Here is a 19,843-nt window from a genome sequence, read left to right on the forward strand (position 1 = left end):
CTTTCAACAAAGAACAGGCCAGTTAATACTGGCTTCTCACGCTTGACAGTTTTGTAAGGAGGTGTTAAGAGATCACAGCAGCAATGAAGACTCAGCTGTGCCAGGTGTGGTTCTGGATTGGTCACCCACACTGTCAGTCTCCAGGCAGAGCAGAACAGGCCTCCCCTCGGCGCATGGTTCAAAACTTGGAACATGTATCAAAGAATAGAGAAAATACTCCCCATCACTTACTAAGTTCTTATCAAAAACCTCATTTCTCTTTTTTTATGCAGTAGTGTTTGTAATTTGAAATTAATTTTCTGTCGATATATGGAAAACTGATATGTAATTTTTCATACACTATATTTGAAGGACACTGCTCTTTTGAAGACAAATGTAAAATCATGAAATTTTAGCAAACATTCTTAAAAAGAAGCTTTTGACTGAAACTACATACAAATGTCCTTAGGACAGTGGCTGTCTTTGGAACAAACAGTTGCTCTTTCTGTTTCCATGTTGGAGAGCAAGCCACTGAGGCAGTTGCTTGACAGCTGATACTCAGCATGGGTCCTCCCCACTCCAGCCTGAGGCCCCAGCTCTTCTCTGCCTGCCGTGATCCCCCCCGGAGCTCTTTTCCAGTCAGGGCTTCCAGCTCCCTGGAGAGAGATTCCTGTTTGGACAGCTGGAGTAACCAAACAACTCTTTGTTTCTAAATTGAAAAGTAGTAGGGAGGGGCTCAGGTAGACCTCACATTCCTCATCTTTTTTTACCCCCTTGGGAATAAGGATGTTGCTAGCACCCTACAGCAAGCTTGTCATCATTCTGCTCCAAGATGTTCAGAGTCGGCACTATTTGTGGTCCCTGGTTCCTTTTGCAAAGGTCTAACCTAGCTGGTCATGACAGCCTTCATTAGCTCTGTGGAGTTCATTTCACTAAGGAGAAGTCTGCTCTGTTGATTAGCATTCTGCAAGGTCTGCTAAGGTGGAGGTCTTGGAGGCACTCGCCTGGCCATCAGATGACACTATACAACCGCACACCTCAGAAGTACCATGTACCATGCAATCATATGCAGTGTCCCACGCAGCCCTCCCACCCGTGACTGCTCTGCCGCAGCACAGTGAAAAAGCGTGAAGGACCCAGGAGCTCCAAATTCCAGGCAGCTTTTGTTTATTCTTCCCAGTTGCTGCTTCACTCATCCAAACAGGAAAATTTAGGAATTAGTTTTTATATCTGGGCAGAAAATGAATCATTCATTCATATTAGTAACCCATGTAGCAATTCTTTTTAGGAGAGGGTTCATAAACTTGGGTCAGAAAGCATCTAGCTTTTAGCATGAATGTCTGTCCTCTGACATTTGTTTTCTGGAAACTTATTTCTAATGTTAGGCATAACTTGGACACAGATGCTTTTCTTATTCAAAGATTCTTTTAAATTACCTAAGCTGCACAAATGTCAATAAATTCCTCCAAACTTTGAAAAAAATAATTAAGGGTATTTCTCATGCCCAAATATTATCTAATTTCCTAAACATGCACAACCCTGTGATGTCCTGGATTCTGAATTTCTAAAAGAAGGACAAGTCTGCCCTTGTCCTGAGCACAGCTGAATCCATAGAGGGAAGCTGTAGACCTGGGGGACTACAGTGGTTTCCCTTCTCGGTGAGGCTGTCTTCATCCTATTGTCTACCTTTCAACTAGCACAGTAACCATGAAAATGGGAATTAACTTACCCCAATGACTCAAATGTATGAATTGCCAAGATCATTGTAATGTCATGTGTAGCTAATAAAAAAAATCTATAGCCTAATACTAGGCACATGTTTGCAGTTCATAAATAATAATAATAAATAATAATAAATGTAACTATTATTACTGGAAAGAAAATGGGAATTAACTGAGAAAATGTGAGAAATGTGGGCTGGATACCATATAGTTTTTCTCATTTCACTGATGGTGAGAGAGAGCTAACTTGCTGCTCCTAGGGAAGATGTTTATGAAAATAAAGCTTGGTTTCTTCATAAAAAGAGCCAGTGAGCTTCCCCCCAGACTGGAGGTTCTCGAAGACTTCAGATCTGAGCTGCACTGCCCCAGGCTGGCCAAGGACTGGAAGCAGGGGAGCAGCCCAAGAGTTGTGGAGAGGTCGGGGCCTCCAGGTGGGCTCCTTCCAACCATTTGAAGATAGTCTCAGTTGCTGGAGGAGGCCCCAGTGGGGAAAGTGCTCCTCCTTTCTGATATACCCTGCCTCTGCTTGCTGCCAAACATCACTTTCAATACTGGAAAGAGAGGGAAGCTGTGTCCCTAGTACCCAGGTCTCAGTATGAAATGAGTCTGTCTCAGAAGGGGCTGTCTCATTGTTGATTCAGTACCAATATCTTTGTGTGCGTGTGTGGTGCTAGGGATTGGACCCTATAGCCCTATGCATGAGAGGCAAGCACTCTACCAACTGAGCCATCTCCCTAGCCCCCAACATTTTTTAATAGCCACAGCCTGCTAATAAGCCAGCTTTTAACAACAACAACAATGATCACAGCCTGCCAAACCATACATAGCCATTGACTGGCTTTTCTGTCACTCACTCAGTCCTTCTTTGTCTCAGTTGGGTGCTTGAGTCCATCAGAGAAGGTGTACCCGTAGATGCGTCTTCCCTAAACCTTCTAATGCACTATCTCTACCAAAGAATATGCCCTGGACCTACTGAAAGTCATTGTTCTTACTGGGAGTATAAGTATAGCTCTGGTAGAACACATGCTTAGCATGCACAAGGTTCTGGATTCAAAGCCCAGCACCAGAAACAAAATCATTTTTCTCAGGACTCCTCTTAGGAAAAAAAAAATCAAATCTGTTAACCAGCATTCAGGCAGCAGAGCACAATGATGGTGCACACACCCCAGCCCCCATCAGCCCCTTCCAACACCCAGTTGTCTCATAGTCTAGGAAAGTCTTGGAAAGACAGGTAACTGAACTCCAGGACAATGTGACATGTGGGAATAAAGCACAGTGGGGAAGGAGTGCCCAACCCAGGTGGCCCTGGAGGGCCTCCCAAGCACATGTACCCAGAAAAAGCATACTAAAGGAGAGGAGAAAGTGGCCAGGAATGGGGAGGACATCTGAGCACAGGGCAGCTGTGTGAAAGGCCGTGGGGGGGGGGGGAGCGGGGGACTGTGCACGTGGCCTGAGAGTCCAGAAGCGAGAAGATGGGGAAAGCAGCCAGCCCCAGGGACCCCATGTGTCCAGGTGAGGAGTGTGACTCTCCCTCTCAAGACAGGGGCTGTGGAAGGAATCCAAGCAGCTTTGGCCTTTTGTCTCTTTGTTTTCCAGAGTCTTACCAGGAAAGCAGCCTTTTGTGATTGCCAAATAAGATTTTTAACTGGAAATCAGTAACTTAGAGCACTCAGTTTTTTTAACTTGATTTATTTTTTATGTGGTGCTGAGGGTCAAACCCAGTGCCTCACATGTGCTAGGCAAGCTCACTACCACTGAGCCACCACCCCAGCCCACTGAATGTTTTTAATTGTATACCTTCATGCTAAATGCCTTGGCTGTTGTGTTCAGGAGTCGGACATGAAGAGCTTAAGTAGTTATTTCTAGAATTAGACCAATTTGACCTCTGTTCCCTTCCTAACACTTGATAGCTCCTTATGACCATGGGAAAATTACTTCTCAGTTTTCCAATCCCTGAAATAGAGATAAAAATCAGAACTACCTCACCAGGGGGTGGGGCTGGGGCTCAGGCTGAGGTTCAGGCTCAGTAGTGGAGCTCTTACCTTGCGTGTATGAGGCTCTGGGCTTGATCCCAAAAAAATCTTGAAAACAAGAAATCAAAGAACCCCAGATACCTCACCTCATTGGGGTTTTTGTGAGGATTAGACTAAATAAATCAAAAGATTAGGAAGGGCTAAGACAATTTTGGGTTTGGCAGTTTTAAACAGTTTTTATTTTTTAATTAACGTTTTTTCAAGAATACAATTAACTACAGTCACCATTGTGTATAATAGATCTCTTAAACACATTCTTCCTAACTGAAAATTTGTATCCTTTGACCAGCATCTCCCCAACTCCAGGGAGCACCCCTCCCCCAGCCACCCAGGCCCTGGTACCACCATTCTGTTCTTACTCCTGCAAGAGCAACTTTTTTAGACTTTGCATTGAGTGACTTCACACAGTATTTCTTTTTCTGTGTCTAGCATATTTTACTTGGCTTCATGTCCTCCAGGTTCATCCATGTTGTCACAAACGCAAGACATTTTTGAATAAGAATAAATTTGGAGGAAATGTGCTACTAGATATCAAGATTTGTCATAAAGTTACAGTAATTAAGTCAGTATATTTGGTACAAGGATAGACTAATAGACAACTCTGGAACAGAATTAAATGTCCAGTCCCACATGAATGTGGATAGTTCATCTATGACAAGGTAGCACTGTGGAATGATGAGATGACAGTCTGCTGTATGTACAGCTGGGTCAGCTTGAGAGTTTCCCAGGGGAAGGCTCTCAATCCTTCCCTCACAACATGCACAGAACCTCGAGTTCAGAAGAGGGAAACTTGAAAAGTAAAATAAAGCAGGTTCTAGAAGATGGCATAGAAGACGAGGGGAGTATCTTGAGAGCTTGCAATAAGCAAGGATTTCTTGAACATGACACCAAAATCTCTAGCCAATCATAAAGGAAAAGTATTCACTTCTATTCATAGGAAACACCATGAAGAGAATGAAATGGCAAAAAATATTTCCAACATAGACTCTCATATGTACTGTGTCCAGAGTATGCAAAGACTCACAAACAATAAGACCAGGAAAAGCCGCCCATCTAAAACATGGCAAGAGATGTGAACAGGCACATAGTTCACAGAAGAGGATCTCCAGAGGCCTGTAAACCCAGGGAAGGTTGGTCCTCATTAGTCATTATGGAAATTCAAATAGCAACCATAGCAAGATGCTCCTGCACTCCAGCCAGAGAGCTGAAATGGAAAAGACTCAAAATACCAAATGTCAGCAGGAGCGTGGAGCAGTTGGTGTTCTGGCGAAATGCTGGTGGAAATGTCAGCAGTAAAACCACTTGGGAGAACAGTTTGTCAGTGTCTTGTAAAGCTGAACAGACCCTGGAACCCGGCAGTTCCACTTCTTGGTATTTTCTCAACAGAAATGGGAACACACGTGCTCCCAAAAAATCATGCAGGAACGTGGGTGGTAACATCACGCATAGTAGCAAAGCACCAAACAACCCAGACGTCCATCAGCAGTTAGGTAAATTATGGTCTCCTCATACAGAGTGTTCATGCAACATTCAAAATCTGACAAACCAACCTTTGAAGTTGGTGTGGTGGTTAGCCCTGGGGAGGAGGCTGGGGAGTGGGCAGCGCACTGGGCTCTCTTTTTTTAAATTTTTTTAATGAACTTTATTTATTTTTATATGTGGTGCTGAGGATCGAACCCAGTGCCTCGCATATGCTAGGCAAGCGCTCTACCACTGAGCCACAACCCCAGCCCTAATGCGCGGCGCACTGGGCTCTCTTGGTCTGGGTAGGAGATTCCAGGATGTGTGAACACTTGTTCCTGGAGCCGTTTGCTTAGGTGTATGCTTTCCTGTGTACTTCGTAGACTTCAGTTCCAAAGTTTATCTAAAAACAGGTGATACACATGGGACACAGACCAGAGTCTGACACAGTCCATGTCCAGCAGTATCAAGTAGATCATTTGGACAAGCCTTCCCCAATCTCCCAATCTGAAATAAGTCCCATGTTCTTCCCTGGACACTCGCTGTTCTCTTCATCGTGTTCTCCCCCGCAGCACTCATTTCAGCTTGTCTTGTCCTTTCTTTGTGTGTCTCCATCCCAACCTGTGCACTCTGCGGAGGCAGAACGCTCTGTTGGAACCGCTCTGTTGGAACCTGTCCAGCTTGTGAGCCCCAGTCAGAGGTTCCTGCCCCTTAAACATCCTCTCTCCATGGTCATTTCCGTATTTGGTCATAGTAAGGTCCTCACATTGTTTCCTGCTATGCATCCATTTTTCTCCTTTAGGTCTTAGTCATAGAATGAAAAAAAGTAAGCACTAGAAGAGTTGAGGTCATTTTGTAGTCAGTGACTTGAAGTGGCATCCTTCTGTAGAATCGTTTCACTCCCCCTGGAAACCACCAGTTTGAGTCTCACCCCTCCTCCTCTGCTTGTGAATATTAGCAACAGGATCACAGAGTATTTGAGGGGGATTTGATCCCACTCCTGTCTATTCTGGAGGCCTGTGTAAATAGCACATTAAATAATAAAATAAAAAATTATTTTGCCTTCATCAGCCTGAGGGGTCATGGGCAATCACCAGCGTTGAAGAAGGAACAAAGAAAGTGACATCTCTACATAAAAACAGCCTTATCTTGGGCTAGGATTGTAGCTTAGTGGTAGAGCACTTGCCTCCCATGCATGAGGCCCTGGGTTCGATCCTCAGTACCACCTATAAATAAATAAATAGATAGATAGATAGATAAATAAAAGATATTGTGACCATCTATAACTAAAAAAAAAAAAAATTTAAACCAGCCTTTCTCTAGATAGCTATATTCTCCAAAATTTGCCTAGGAACCTAATAGTCTCATCTGTCCCAAAGGGGAATCAAAGCTCATTATATTGCAGTTTCAGTAGCTCACTCTTTGCCAGAGACAAGACCCTGCTGGGGTTGCAGGACAAGATTATAGATCCGTGCCCCAGCCACCCCGTGACTGCAGTGCTGGGCCACCTTCATTCTGACTTGGGCACCACAAACTGGAAACATGTCTGTCATTCTTTAAGAATGTCAGGGGATATGTGCCAGTCATTCCTGAGCAACCAATTAATGGCAAGGGTGGCAGGGTTTTGCAGTCTGTAGGAGAAGGGTGAGAAGGGCCAGCAAATTCCCCTCTGTGTGTTAATTGTAAACACATGTTTCAGAGGTGTCAGAGTTGTGCTCCTTGGAAGCAAGAGCCATGCTTTTACAGTTGTTTCCTGGCTTCCAGAAAAGGTATGCAGTCTTGTCCTCATCTCGCACTGCTGCTGGGGGAAAAGCCTTAGGTCCAGAGAGGGAGGATTTGCTCAGCAAAATACATCCCCTGTCTGGGTCACACTGACTGCACAGGTGCCAGTGTGCCTCTAGGAAAGTGCCCTTTGTAGAAGAGCCTCAGGAAGGAAGGGTTGGGTGCAGCTCAGTGGAGAGTGTGTGCCTAGCATGTAGGAGGCAGAGGGCACCTGTGTAGTGAAGGCACAAGCTCCACTCATATCTTTCCAGCCCCTTTCTTCTCCAGTGCCCCACAGGTCAATCCTCATCAGCATCAGGAGGTCATAAATTGACTCCTGGCTGCTCTAGAGACTTCCCATGGGTTCATCCCCTAATAGCTTGCCTTGTCAAGATCTTACAAGCCCAAGGACAGCTTTTGAGTACAGAAGCCACCTGACAGCAGGCAAGCTGAGATGCATTCTGGGTGTCTCCTGAAGCTAGAAGACTTTACTGCTGCACAGTAAGTGAGAAGTGCGCTGCGTCTCCGTAGTGAGCCTCCACTTGTCTTCAGCATCTGGCACTTCCTCTGGAACACCAGGAGATTTAATGGGGCTTGCTCCTAACAGTGAGTTAGAGAAACAGCCTCTGGTTTTTATGAACTCCTGTGGGGGGGGAGGGACAAACTGCTACAGTTAAACTGTGCTTGAGAGTTGAATTCAACCTTGAATTGTGTGCTGCATCCTGATTTTAGAGGTGTGAAGAAAGTGGACATTTTAAAACAGGTTCAGGTTCTGCCTCTGGCTGCCTCTGATTTCATCCCATTATTAGTGGTGACACTAATGGTCTGTCAAAATTCTCTCTCTCTCTCTCTCTCTCTCTCTCTCTCTCTCTCTCTCTCTCTCGGTACCAGGGATTGAACCTAGAGGCACTGAGCCACATCCCCAGCTCTTTTTTATATTTTATTTAGAGACAGGGTCTCGCTGAGTTGCTTAGGGCCTTGCTGAGTTGCTTAGGGCCTCACTGAGTTGCTGAGACTGGCTTTGAACTTGCAATCCTCCTACCTCAGCCTTCCGAGCCGCTGGGATTACAGGCGTGCACCACTGCACCCGGCTCTCAAAATTCTTTCAGATAGTTCATTGCCTGGGAATCTAAGTTCTCCGATTATATTGTGTCACACTTCTCTTATGTCAGCTTTTTCCTCACCGAGAAGGTAGGCACATTTTTTTCCCTTTGATCCCAGGCGACCGTCCTACAGTGGACTCAACTCCTTAACACAGTGGAAGCCTCACTCATATCTGCTTATACAATTAAATGCGGAGAGTTGGAGGCTGCCAGGTCACGAGGTGCCAGCTCACTTCATTTTGGTTTCTCAGCTGCATCCACACAATAGACTGAGTCTGAGCTCTTGGACATTCAGAAGCCAAGAAATGTGGATTTTTCCCAAACTCTGCTCTCTGTTTGAGTTAAGGTAGATGGAAATCAGCTTAGGATGGGTCAGTGCAGCCTCCCCGCTTTTGTTCTTTTTCCCAACAGCTTCTTTGTAATAGTGCCTCCCAGAGCTCTTCATTTCACTCTGGACATAAGAAGCAGAAAGGGGGAGAAAACCCTCCAGGCATCACCAGAAAAGGAGCAGTGCTCATTGTTGTAGAATAAAAAGATAATGGCCAATTTGTCAAGAAGTGTTGACAAGAAAGATAAAGTTGGAAGTAATTAACTGGCTGACATGCTGGGAGCAATGCGCCTGCCAATAGCTCCTTAAATCAGCCAGAGCCTGGAAATGTGGCAGGCCCTTCATCATTTTTACAGCACACCTCTGACAGGCCCTCAGTTGGCAACGCAGCCAGCACAGAGCTTGTGCTTCGACACTCTAGGACCATGCACCTCTCTGTACTCCATGCTGGGTCGTGCTAGGGCACTGAGGCCCTGTCCAGCCAGGAGAGCCTGGGGTGGGTGTGGAGGATGCCCGTCTCTGGGCAGTGTATGTCCTCGGGGATGGGGGGTGGACCAATTCCCAGAGCCAACTCTGTAGACTTGTAGAGGACAGGTCACTCACTGAGCTGAGAGCTCATGAGCAGCACAGCTTCAACAGGTGCTGCTCTCAGCCAGCCCTGGATCAGCAGGTGACACAACCTCTCTGTCTTTAAAAGGAATTATAAAGAGTCTGAGAAAAGAGAAAAATGCATGTGTTATGTGAAAAGGCAGAATAGAAAACTGCCCTGGTCACCACTGTGTAGAGAACACACATTAATTATTACAGAACACGTGCAGGTGGAGTTATTTCAAAATGGTGATTCTGTTGCAGTGAACTTCCCTTCCCACAATTTTTCTTAATTAAGAGAAAAAGGTACACTTCCTCCATCAACCCTGAAAAGACAGACTTTCTTGCCCCCTCTTCACATCTTGAATATTATTGTGCCTTTTTTATTCTTAAGAACTGACACCTTGTCACATGGAGATTTAGCCTGTCCTCTAATCACTGTGACCAGCAGAGGGCCAGGATGCAATAGGAGCCTGAGGCTTCAGTGGGGCTAAGACCTCAGGAACCTATTTGGAGTGTCCAGAGCCAGCCACCTCACTCACACCAAGAATTTTGTACCCTGGTCCCAGAGAGCTCAGGAGCACATGCCAGGTTTGAAACCCCGTAATGGGGCAGATTCTCTCTTAATACGGAGAAAGGACCAGAGACTCTATCAGACCTGGGTACTGTTTTCGTCACCTGCCTCTGGCTCTCAGGTGGGCCACTCTGACCTCCACTCTCCCCGCTGCTTCCTGTGTGCCGCAGTTCCAGTGTTCTCACCTCGACTTCTGCCTTCATTGCTGTCCTCTGCTTTAAAGTACTCTTCAGAAAGAGGAGGTCCACCCTGGAGTTCCTCAGACCATCTCCTTTTCTCAGAGGAGCTGCCTGATGAAGACATCAGGGCCCAGCCAACCCCAGATTGTCGGTCTCTGTCAGGGCACCAGACTGTTCTGTTTTTAATCAGTCACTGGGCACAGAGCTAAGTCTCAGTGCTGGGAGAAGTGACACGGGCAGGGAGGGGGATCTGAAGCAGTTTCCACTCTGTAAAAGAAACAAGAAGAACTTTTTTATACGGTGGAATGGACCCAAAGTAACGTCCAGGGTGGTCTTGGAGCTGGTCAGGATGCCCCACTCAGACCTGCCACAGTCCCCTGTTGACTGTCACCAACCAAGAGCCATGGGAATTCAGAGAATTCTTCCTTGACCAGGAACCAAACAAAATGCAGACAGTAGTCCAATCTAGAAATAGACAGACAGGAGGAGGAAGGCCCCACCATATGGAAGCAGTCAGGTAATGTCCTCCTGAGGGCCTGGAGGGGGCCCAGGGGGGCACCACGCTCCCAGATGTGCTGCAGGTGCTCTGTTGCCCGAGGACCTTCTGCCCTGCCCTGCCCTGGCATGGAGGCCCTTCACACTGCCTGGAGGTCACCAAGGTGCTGAGGCTGAGAGGTGAGGGGATCACCAGCAGGGCCACACCAGGAAGGACAAACAAGCCAGTGCCTAGACTTCACCTCAGTCCAGGGCCATGGAGCAGCAACTGAGGAAGGAAACCCTTAGGGTCACAGTGTTCTTTGGGGGGCAGGAATGGTGTCAGACTGCTTTGCTCTGGGTTAGCGTTGCGATCTTGAGTCCCTCATTACCCTCCTGCTCCCTGTGAAGAACACTGAGGGACAGCTGGAGCAGGGGGTCACAGTCAGAGGTTATGCTCCCATCCCGCCTTCTCAGCCACCACTCGATGACCACCTGCCCAGGCCGCGAATGGTCCTCGCCTCTAAAGCACAAGCCCGCCCCAGTGCTCTTCTCTCGGGGCCTCTGCATTTGCACATAGTAGGGAGGAAGGCATTGTGTGTGATCTGCTTGGTCTTTGTAGGCATCCAGGCAGCTGCTTATCCTTATTAGTTCACTCTTCTCAATGCTCGAGAGCACTTTCCTCGGTTTTCCAGCTCTTCAACTCAGCCTCCTTCAGTAAAAATTTGGCCTCAGTAGGGAATACACAAGAAGGAATATGCCTCTTCTGCTGCTGATCCCAGTTCACTCTGTTCTCTTTTCAGTCTAGCTTTCTAACACCAGGTTCATTTGTGGGCTCTGGGCTTTACTTTGGGGCAGGCTGTGTCTGTCTGCTCCATAGATTCATAGCTATGTAAGATCATGGGAAATTGTCCCCGGAAAATGGAGACTGCAGACAGACTGCACAGCCACGGAGAGAGCAGTGGGCATCAGAACTTCCCAGCTGAGAAGAGCTTGTGCCATAGTCTCTCCTGCCACTGCAGGTGGAGTGGACATGGGTGCTCTGGTCCACCCCTCACTTACACATTGTGGGCACCCAGCTGCCCAAGTCTCAGAGCCTTGTTTGTTGTGGGGTCCTTTTTGTGAGACTGGCATCGGTGGGGTCTGGTTTGTGCCATTAAACGTTCCTCATTGTTGAGCTGGGGCTTTGAATGATTTGCCTTTATAAGCTTCCAGCATTAACGTGGACAGACTGAGGGTTCACACGGGAGTGTTTAAAACTCCCAGCTGCCCCATAAAACAGGAGCTCCTTATTAAGGGAGCTGTGAGCAAAGGTGACTTCTTCACATGAGCTGACCACGCAGTCTCCCTTCAGCCTCATAAAACCACAACCGAGTTTAGGAGAGGAATATTTCAAATGACTCTCTATGTTAACCTAATAAGCAGGAAACTAGAGACTTATAGTAGGAACTCCTGGGTTTCCACAGAGCCTTTATTCTACATTTTGCAACCCAGGCCTCTAAGCCTGGCAGCCTCCAACGAGCTGCTTCAAAAAAGCCTGCAGTGGTGGCATGCCAGCTGTCACATGGGAAGCATTAAGGTGTATTAGTAGCTTCTGAAAGGAAATAGAAATGGGTAGGAGCTTGGGGTCAGAGGGGGTGTTGCCACAGTGTCAGTGGGGGAGTTAATGTGAAGGCCCAGGAGGGCTCCCTTCTCCTGTACAGCAAGTTATAGAGAGAGTTGACTAATTGAAACATCCTCCCTGGCTTTTACCCACCTAGTTTACAGGTATTATGGGTGCCCATTGATGCCCAGAGTAGAAACCTAGGAGTGTCCTGTGCAGGTCAGTGTGCAACCCCAAGTATCATGGCATTGCTGAAAGCTTGGTTAGTAACTCCCCATGGAGCCCCACCTGCTTCTCTCTCCTTCCAGCTAAGCCCTGCTGCAGGCCCCTGTCCCCTGCAATTACTGATGACTCAGTCGGGCTTTCTCTTAAAGGAGTCAGAGCTACATGATGAAATGTCATCTTTGGTTTGCAGTGCTGTGCTGGTCTGTCGTGGAGGAGGCACTTCAAAGCCACAGCAGTGTTAAAGTCATGTTTGAATTTCTCCTTTGAGGACTCTAACCACTACTTCCTACTTCTGATTAATTGTTGTTAAGCTCTCTGCATGATTAGTGGCTGAGTAGATTAAGAACAGGCTTTTATTTGGTTTTGGTTTTGTGTTGTTTTATCCCCCAAATGAGTCAAGCTTTGGTAATGTTTATAATTGTTCTTGAAAGTAGAACATGTTCTAGAACACAAGATTGGAAGGCAGTTGTTAGAACTCTTGGATTTTTATGTGTGTTTCTTAGAGTTAGCTCCTTCTGCTTGGGCAAACAGTACTTTATCTTCTACATCAGAACAGTTTTATTCTCCTTCCAGGAGTTTACCCCAATGAAGGCCACCCCAAGAGTCCACTGAAGAGCATATAGGAAATATATAATTACATATCATGTAAGCTCTATACAGGCTTTCTGTTTTCCTAATGCTTCCCAAAACTATATTTGGATTCAAGGAATTAAATAATGACACACTTATACCTAGTAGTGGTAATTATCCATATAGTTCACACCTCCCCCTGTGAGTGGACCTGAGTCTAGTACCAGACTGATTGAGCCAAGAGGCATCGGGACCTACTTTGCAGTAAGCCCAGGATAGAGTTTAACCCTTTTGATTTGGTTTCATTCTTAGTATAGAAAGTTCCATAGAACTAACTAAAGGAAACTGTGAAGCTTTGGTTTCACTTTTTGGAGATGAAAAATATTTCTGAATTCTGCAGCAGACTAGCTTATGAAGAACATTCTGGTTTGTTGCTTTGCTTAGGACTAGTACAGGAAGCACTAGTGTGTCCTCCCATTAGATTCCCCCATCAGATCACCTGTCTACTCCTACAAGCAAAAGAGAGGGACATGGCACAGACTTCCACCTCTGGTTGCAGACCCTAGAGGCTGGAGCCCGGATGCCCAAATAACCTATTCAGAAGAGTTTGGAGCTCACACTGGTGATCCCTAATGCTAGCTTAAGACTCAAACCTACCTGTGGACAAGCATTGAACTGTGTCTCTAACAACTTCATACCCACTGTTCCATTCATTTCCCTGAAGACTGTGGAGGAGGTAGGATTTACCCTGCTTTATAGATAGTTCAAAACTCAGAAAAGGCGACTGGTTTGTAAGTGGCAGAATTAGACCTCCAGGAATCTATCTTCTGATTCCAAACCAAAGCTGCTGCACCCCTTGTTTATTCTTATCAGTCGTACAATCACTGCAGATATTGCAGGGCCATCCTGATTCCCTATGGGAAAATCACCGCCCTTCCAGGGCCTCCATCTCCCCATTAAGGGGGGATAAGTAAGGCAGGGCTGATCTTACCTTTCTCTCCCCACAGACGCAGGGATACATGAGGTCAAAGGAGTGACAGGTTGGAAAGATTATTTGAAATGTACTTTGTAAACCTGGGCCATTTGATTGTTACTTTCACAAATGTTAACATCTTTAGCTCATCAGATTTCTGAGCAGTTCCTTCTCAGTTTTATTGGAAGAAATGTGATGGAATTGGATTTTTTAAATATTAATCTCTTACCATATTACCACATCAAACCCAAATCCTGGCCTGTCCCCAGACCACTGAATATTAATCCTACTCAAGTAGACAGTTTGTACTCAAGGCAATAAACCAGATCCTTGCTTGTTAAATCAGTCCAGATTCCCAAGTTGATATGTCTCATTTTTGGTGAAATCATTATTCTGTGGCTGTCCCCAGCCTGCTTCTTCACTCTCCCTGTTCCCCTTCTTCCACAGCTCAGGCTTGTGGTTGGTGCTGGGTTTAGTTGCACAAGTTCCCTGATTAACCAGCTCCAGACATCAGGCCTTCCGGTGGCACTGCCCAGCTGTCCCCACATGGGTGCAGTCCTTTAGCTCCATGGGCCCCAAGTGGCCTGCAGGTGACATCAGCCAAACAGAGTATCCTAGGGACAAGCACTTCTTCACCAGAAGCCAGCCTGAGGAACTCACTGGTCCCTTTAGAGGCACTACGAAGATACCGGGCACTGTCAGAGAGCAGTTGGTGCAGTGCCCAGCCCCGCCCCCGGGTTGGCATGGGTGGATGCTCAGCCTCTGTACCTAGAGTCTGACTTTTTCATTGATTTGGGTTCTTCCTATTTCTGAAGGCAACTGATGAGAAGTAAGAGTTAAAGGTTCAGAGGAATCTCATGTGGTTGTGCACTACAGTGGGGACAGTTTGGGATCCAGGATTTTAGATTTTTTTTTTTTTTTTAAGAGAGCGAGAGAGGGAGAATTTTTAAATATTTATTTATTTATTTATTTATTTTTAGTTTTCGGTGGACACAACATCTTAGTATGTGGTGCTGAGGATAAAACCTGGGCCGCACGCATGCCAGGCGAGTGCACTACCGCTTGAGCCACATCCCCAGCCCAGGATTTTAGATTTTTAAAAAATGGACACGCAGGGAGCTGGGGTTGTGGCTCAGAGGTAGAGTGCTTGCCTAGCATGCATAAGGCACTGGGTTCAATCCTCAGCACCACATAAAAACAAATAAAGATATTATGTCCACCTAAAACTAAAAAATAATTATTTTTTAAAAACATTGGATACGCAGGGTGAGGGTTGTAGCTCAGTGGTAGGGTGCATGCCTAGCATGTGGAAGGCCCTGGGTTTCGTCCCCAGTACTGCTACACAAAAAAGATGTGTGCTGCCTGCTTGACAGCCTCTGAGAGGAAATCTGGCTGTGCTGGGTGACAGGCTCAGAGCCCCACGTGTTAGCATTCACTTTACTGCTCCTCAAAATTAGGGAGAACGGGTCAAAAAACTTTTCTCATATGAAGCCCTTCAAACCGAGCCTTCCAGATGGTGCTAGGTAATTGAGGCTTCCCTGCATCTGCCCTACTGTATCCCTGCATTCAGGTGAGCCATCTGCCCCCCAACAGCCCACGCCTCCTGCCTCGGACTCACCAAGTGTAACCCCCCTCTTCCTTTTGTTTCCTCAGCATTAATAATAAGCTACAGCAGCCCGAGGCAGCTGCCGGGGTGTTGGAATACGCCATGAAGCACTTTGGAGAGCTGGTGAGTGCCTCATTCCTTCTAGAAAAGCTAGAGGTAGAGAACTGGCAAGGGAGGCACTTGGCCAAGATGTTGAGAAAGTTACTTTCCGTTTTTTGTTCTTTCCCAATTTGTAACAGTATAACGCTGACTTGCCTGTATCTTAAAGACAGTGGCCTTAGGGATTACATTCAAACCGAACATAAATGGTGAGGGTAGAATCTAATAAAAAATTGCTGATATTTGTCAAGCTTAGTGTGTTACTCACCTTTTGCCAAGTGCTTTATGTACCTCATCTAATTTAGTCCTCAATGATGCGATGCAGTAGCTACTGTTCTTATCCATTTTCCAGAGGAAACCTTGATCCCAGTAGGCTAAGAACCTGTCTGGGCCAGGCACAGTGACACATATCTATAATCCCAGCTATTTGGGAAGCTGATGCAGGAGGATTGCAAGTTGGAGGCTAGTCTCAGCAGTTTAGTGAGACCCTCAGCAACTTAGGAAGACCCTGTCTCAAAATAAAAAATAAAGGTCTGGAATGTTGCTCAGTAGTAAAGCATCCCTAGGTTCAATCCCCTGTACAAAAAAAAAAAAAGAATCTGTCTGAGCTGACAGCACAAACATGGCAGAACCAAGACTTGAACCCTGGCAGTCTGGACTCAAAGCCTGGCATTTAACCTGAGTTATTATGTCCCTGTGGCAGATCACATGTGTCTGGCCCACAGTGACCATTCTGTATACATTCTGGAAGAAAATATGGACAATTCTCCAGGCAAAATGCATTCTGTAATTTATGCCCAATGTTGAAGGATTTTTTTATTCCATTATTGCTTACATAGCTGCTTCTCTGTGCCGTCTTTGCCCTACCAATACTAAACCATTTTCATTACTCTTAAGGGTCTGGAGAGGGTCCTTTGATAATCCAAAAATATATAAAGCATAACTTAATGAACTTAATATTGAATTCCTGGAAGGCTGAGATGCTCTGGGTCCACATATTGATGAGGAGTCCTTTATGAGTCATGTAGGTCATTTGTGATGGCTTGCCTTAATCAAGAGCCACAGATTAGAATTAAGAAAATGAGTACCTCATAGCATTTTGCCTCCTAGAAGGACTAGTAACTGGACTAAGACTTTTAAGGTGATCTTTTTCATCTCCAGCGTGTACTGGACTAAGTTAGCATCTCTCCAGATGATGAAAAAATAGGAAGAACTGTCTGGTCCATCTTTGCCACAGTGCTCCTTTGCAGAGGGCATTTATTGTCTCCACTAGACTACACTGTGCTCTGCCCTGACATCCTTAGAGCTTGGATTCCAGTGAGTACTGATTGACACAAGGGCTCCACACACATCTGGTGTTCAGGTGATCTGCCAAGAGACAGTTTGTACCCTGGTTCAGAATGCCAAGCTTCAATGAAAGTTCCTGCATCTTCAGGTTCTTAAGGTGACCATTAGCTCCAGGATTACTGCTAAACCACGGTGGATTTTCTGTTATATTTAGGGAGCTGAATCACATTAAGCTTGACAATGGTTTGCTTTTTCTTGGCAGAGCCTGTGCTTTCTCAGCACAATTTATGTAACAGCAATCTCATTAGAATTTTGTGTGATTCATTGCTTAAACCTTATAGTTTCTGCAGTTCGTTGCAATTCAAAATATCCTGCCCCCTACTTGACCTGCTCCATATGCTGCCCCTGCTCCTTTCTGCTGGTTCACCGGCTACATGCCACGCATTGCTCACTGGCTCCTGGTATAGAAATCCAGCAGGGTAAGCTCCTGCTCATCTAAGGGCTTCTCATTTTACACTGTCTCTGTAAGTCACTCTTGTAGATTTTGTCTTTCATGTGTAGGCATAATGGGCATGATCTAGGCATTCTTAGCAAATGAAGCTTAGTTTACCTAAAATGGGCATGGAGCCACAAACGCCCATTCTGGCAACCCCGCTGGCAGTGGGGGAAGGCTGGCTGTGGCAGCCCCAACAGCTGGTACAGGGACCGCAGGTAGGACATTGATGCTGCCAAAACTAAGTAGGGGAAAGAGGTAGAAAGAAGTTAACGGTCTGCAGAAGCAATCTCCTTATTTTGTTTTTTTATTTGTTCTTTTTAGATATACATGACAGTAGAATGCATTTTGGCATACATGGAAGTATAAATTCCCATTCTTGTAATCATACATGATGTGGAGTTTCACTGGTTGTGTAACACATATGTGAGCATAGGAAAGTTATGTCTGATTTATTCTACTATGACTTTTTTTTTTTTTTGGTACCAGGAATTGAACCCAGGGACACTTAACCACTTAGTCACCCCTCAGCCCTTTTTTATGTTGAGACAGGGTCTCACTGAGTTGCTTAGGGCCTCGCTAAGTTGCTGAGGCTGGCTCTGACTTGCGATTCTCTTGCCTCAGCCTTCTGAGCTGCTGGAATTACAGGAGTATGCCACTGCACCTGGCTGTACCTCCTTATTGACATTCAGGAAAAAGAGGTTCTTTCAGGCAGCTCAGAAGAGCGGCTGTCAGTGTACATACTACACAAATAGTTTTATTTAGAAAGGGAGGAAGAGCCGGCTACCATGGTACGTGCCTATAATCCCAGCAATTTGGGAGGCTGAGGCAGGAGGATCGCAAGTTCCAGGACAACCTCAGCAACTTAGTGAAGCCGTAAGCAATTTAGTGAGATCCTGTCTCAAAAGGGGCCAGGGCCAGGTGCCAAGGCACCCACCTGTATACCCAGCAGCTCAGGAGGCTGACAGGAGGATCCGAGTTCAAAGCCAGCCTCAGCAACTTAGTGAGGCACTTAGCAACTTATCGAGACCTTGTCTCTAAATAAAATATATAAAGGGGGCTGGGGATATGGGTTAGTGATAAGCATCCCTGGATTCAGTCCCTGGTACCAAAAAAAGGAGATAGGAAGGGGAAGAGGATAATGGGAGAAAACTAATGTAGGTCCTGCATCATGTCGTACAGATTCCATTGCAGAATCATATTGTTATAGAACTCCCTAGAGGGCCACTACCCTGGTCTGATGGAGAAATAGTCATTTATTGAGCTGATGAAGAAGCCAGAGGACAGACAGAGGTGGAAGGCAGACGGAAGACACATAAGACCCTCTGGCCATGTGGCGAACCCTGGTCTCTAGTTTCAGGATCGCAGCACCCCTTACTCATGTGGGTGACACTCACCATCGGCGTGGCACACTCCATCTGCCAGCGTGATAGAATCACTTCCTTGGCTGCTGACACTAGTAAAGCTGCCAAGCGCTACACAGGAGGAACATTGGATGGGAGGCTGGAGAAGGCAAAGGTTTCCCAAAGAATTTTAAGTGGTAGTGTTCTATTGTATTTTAAATTATTATTTCCTGAAAGTTTAAATATGTATTAAGAATGCAGAGAATCCAGGACTTCTAAAAGGGAGTTGTTTGCCTCCAGCAAATAAGCAGATGTGGCCTGTTCTTCCTGGCTCATCAGGAAAGCAGCTTCCATCCCTGCCACGCAGCCCAGCATCAGTGTTCCGGCAGATTCTGGCCTTGGCACCTTTGCAGGAGCTCTGGTCAGGAACCTCACTGTTCCTGAATGATTTCCCCTGTCCTCGCATGTGTTTCCACATGCTGTGATCTGGTGACCCCTGTGTCTGGGCAGGAAGTGCCAGGGATGGAATAGGTGCTCTCAGATTGTCCCAGGGCCCAGGGTTGTTCCCCATCAGTGTGCCAAGCAGCGGGCATTTCCATTCCACTGAACAACTTACCTCCAGGTGGGCAGAAGTTCTTTTCAGTCCAAGTCCATGCGAGCTGTGAGAGGGAGGTTTGGGATCTAAACTGCCACTCCTTGTTCTCTGTGCCTCAAGAAACTCTCTGTCTTGACCCGCAGGAGATCCAGGCCACCTGGTATGAGAAACTGCACGAGTGGGAGGATGCCCTTGTAGCCTATGATAAGAAGATGGACACCAACAAGGATGATCCCGAGCTCATGCTTGGCCGCATGCGTTGCCTCGAGGCCTTGGGCGAGTGGTGAGTTTCAAGGGGATGGTGGCCTGATTGGCAGAGGCTGATTGGAGAGGCTGGTGATGAGTCTTCCCCCAGACAGTGGCAGAGTTCAGTCCCTAGTACTAAATAATAATAATAATAGTAATAATAAAGAAAGAAATAGTTAAAGCAAAATGACATGCTGCCATTTTTAAAAAATATTTTTAGTTGTAGATAGACACAATATTTTATTTATTTAATTCTATATGGGGGCTGGGGATGTGGCTCAACCGGTAGCGCGCTCGCTTGGCGTGCGTGAGGCCCGGGTTCGATCCTCAGCACCACATACAAACAAGATGTTGTGTCTGCTGAAAACTAAAAAATAAATATTAAAAAAATAAAATAAAATTCTATATGGTACTGAGGATTGAACCCAGTGCCTCATGCATACAAGGCAAACATTCTACCACTGAGCCCCAGCCCCACATGCTGTCGTTTTTAATAGCTCAGTTGTGGTTTTAAATGACTGAAGCAAAATGCTGTGCTGCTGTAATGCCAGATTCATGGGACCCCAATAGACCTCCAGGAGCTGAATCCGATGCAATCACAC

General features: G+C 46.1%; 1 protein-coding gene across 1 annotated transcript in view; it reads left to right on the forward strand.

Moving 5' to 3' along the window:
- MTOR (mechanistic target of rapamycin kinase) overlaps positions 1-19,843 on the forward strand; it is a 119,342-nt gene that overhangs the window by 59,027 nt on the left and 40,472 nt on the right. The window contains exons 29-30 of the mRNA XM_081305722.1: positions 15,226-15,301; positions 19,139-19,278. Of these exons, the coding sequence (XP_081161848.1) occupies positions 15,226-15,301; positions 19,139-19,278 (216 nt within the window). The remainder of the gene's footprint in view (positions 1-15,225; positions 15,302-19,138; positions 19,279-19,843) is intronic.

Source organism: Spermophilus citellus, assembly GCF_964194105.1.
Source record: "Spermophilus citellus genome assembly, chromosome: 9".
NCBI classification, from domain to species: domain Eukaryota; kingdom Metazoa; phylum Chordata; class Mammalia; order Rodentia; family Sciuridae; genus Spermophilus; species Spermophilus citellus.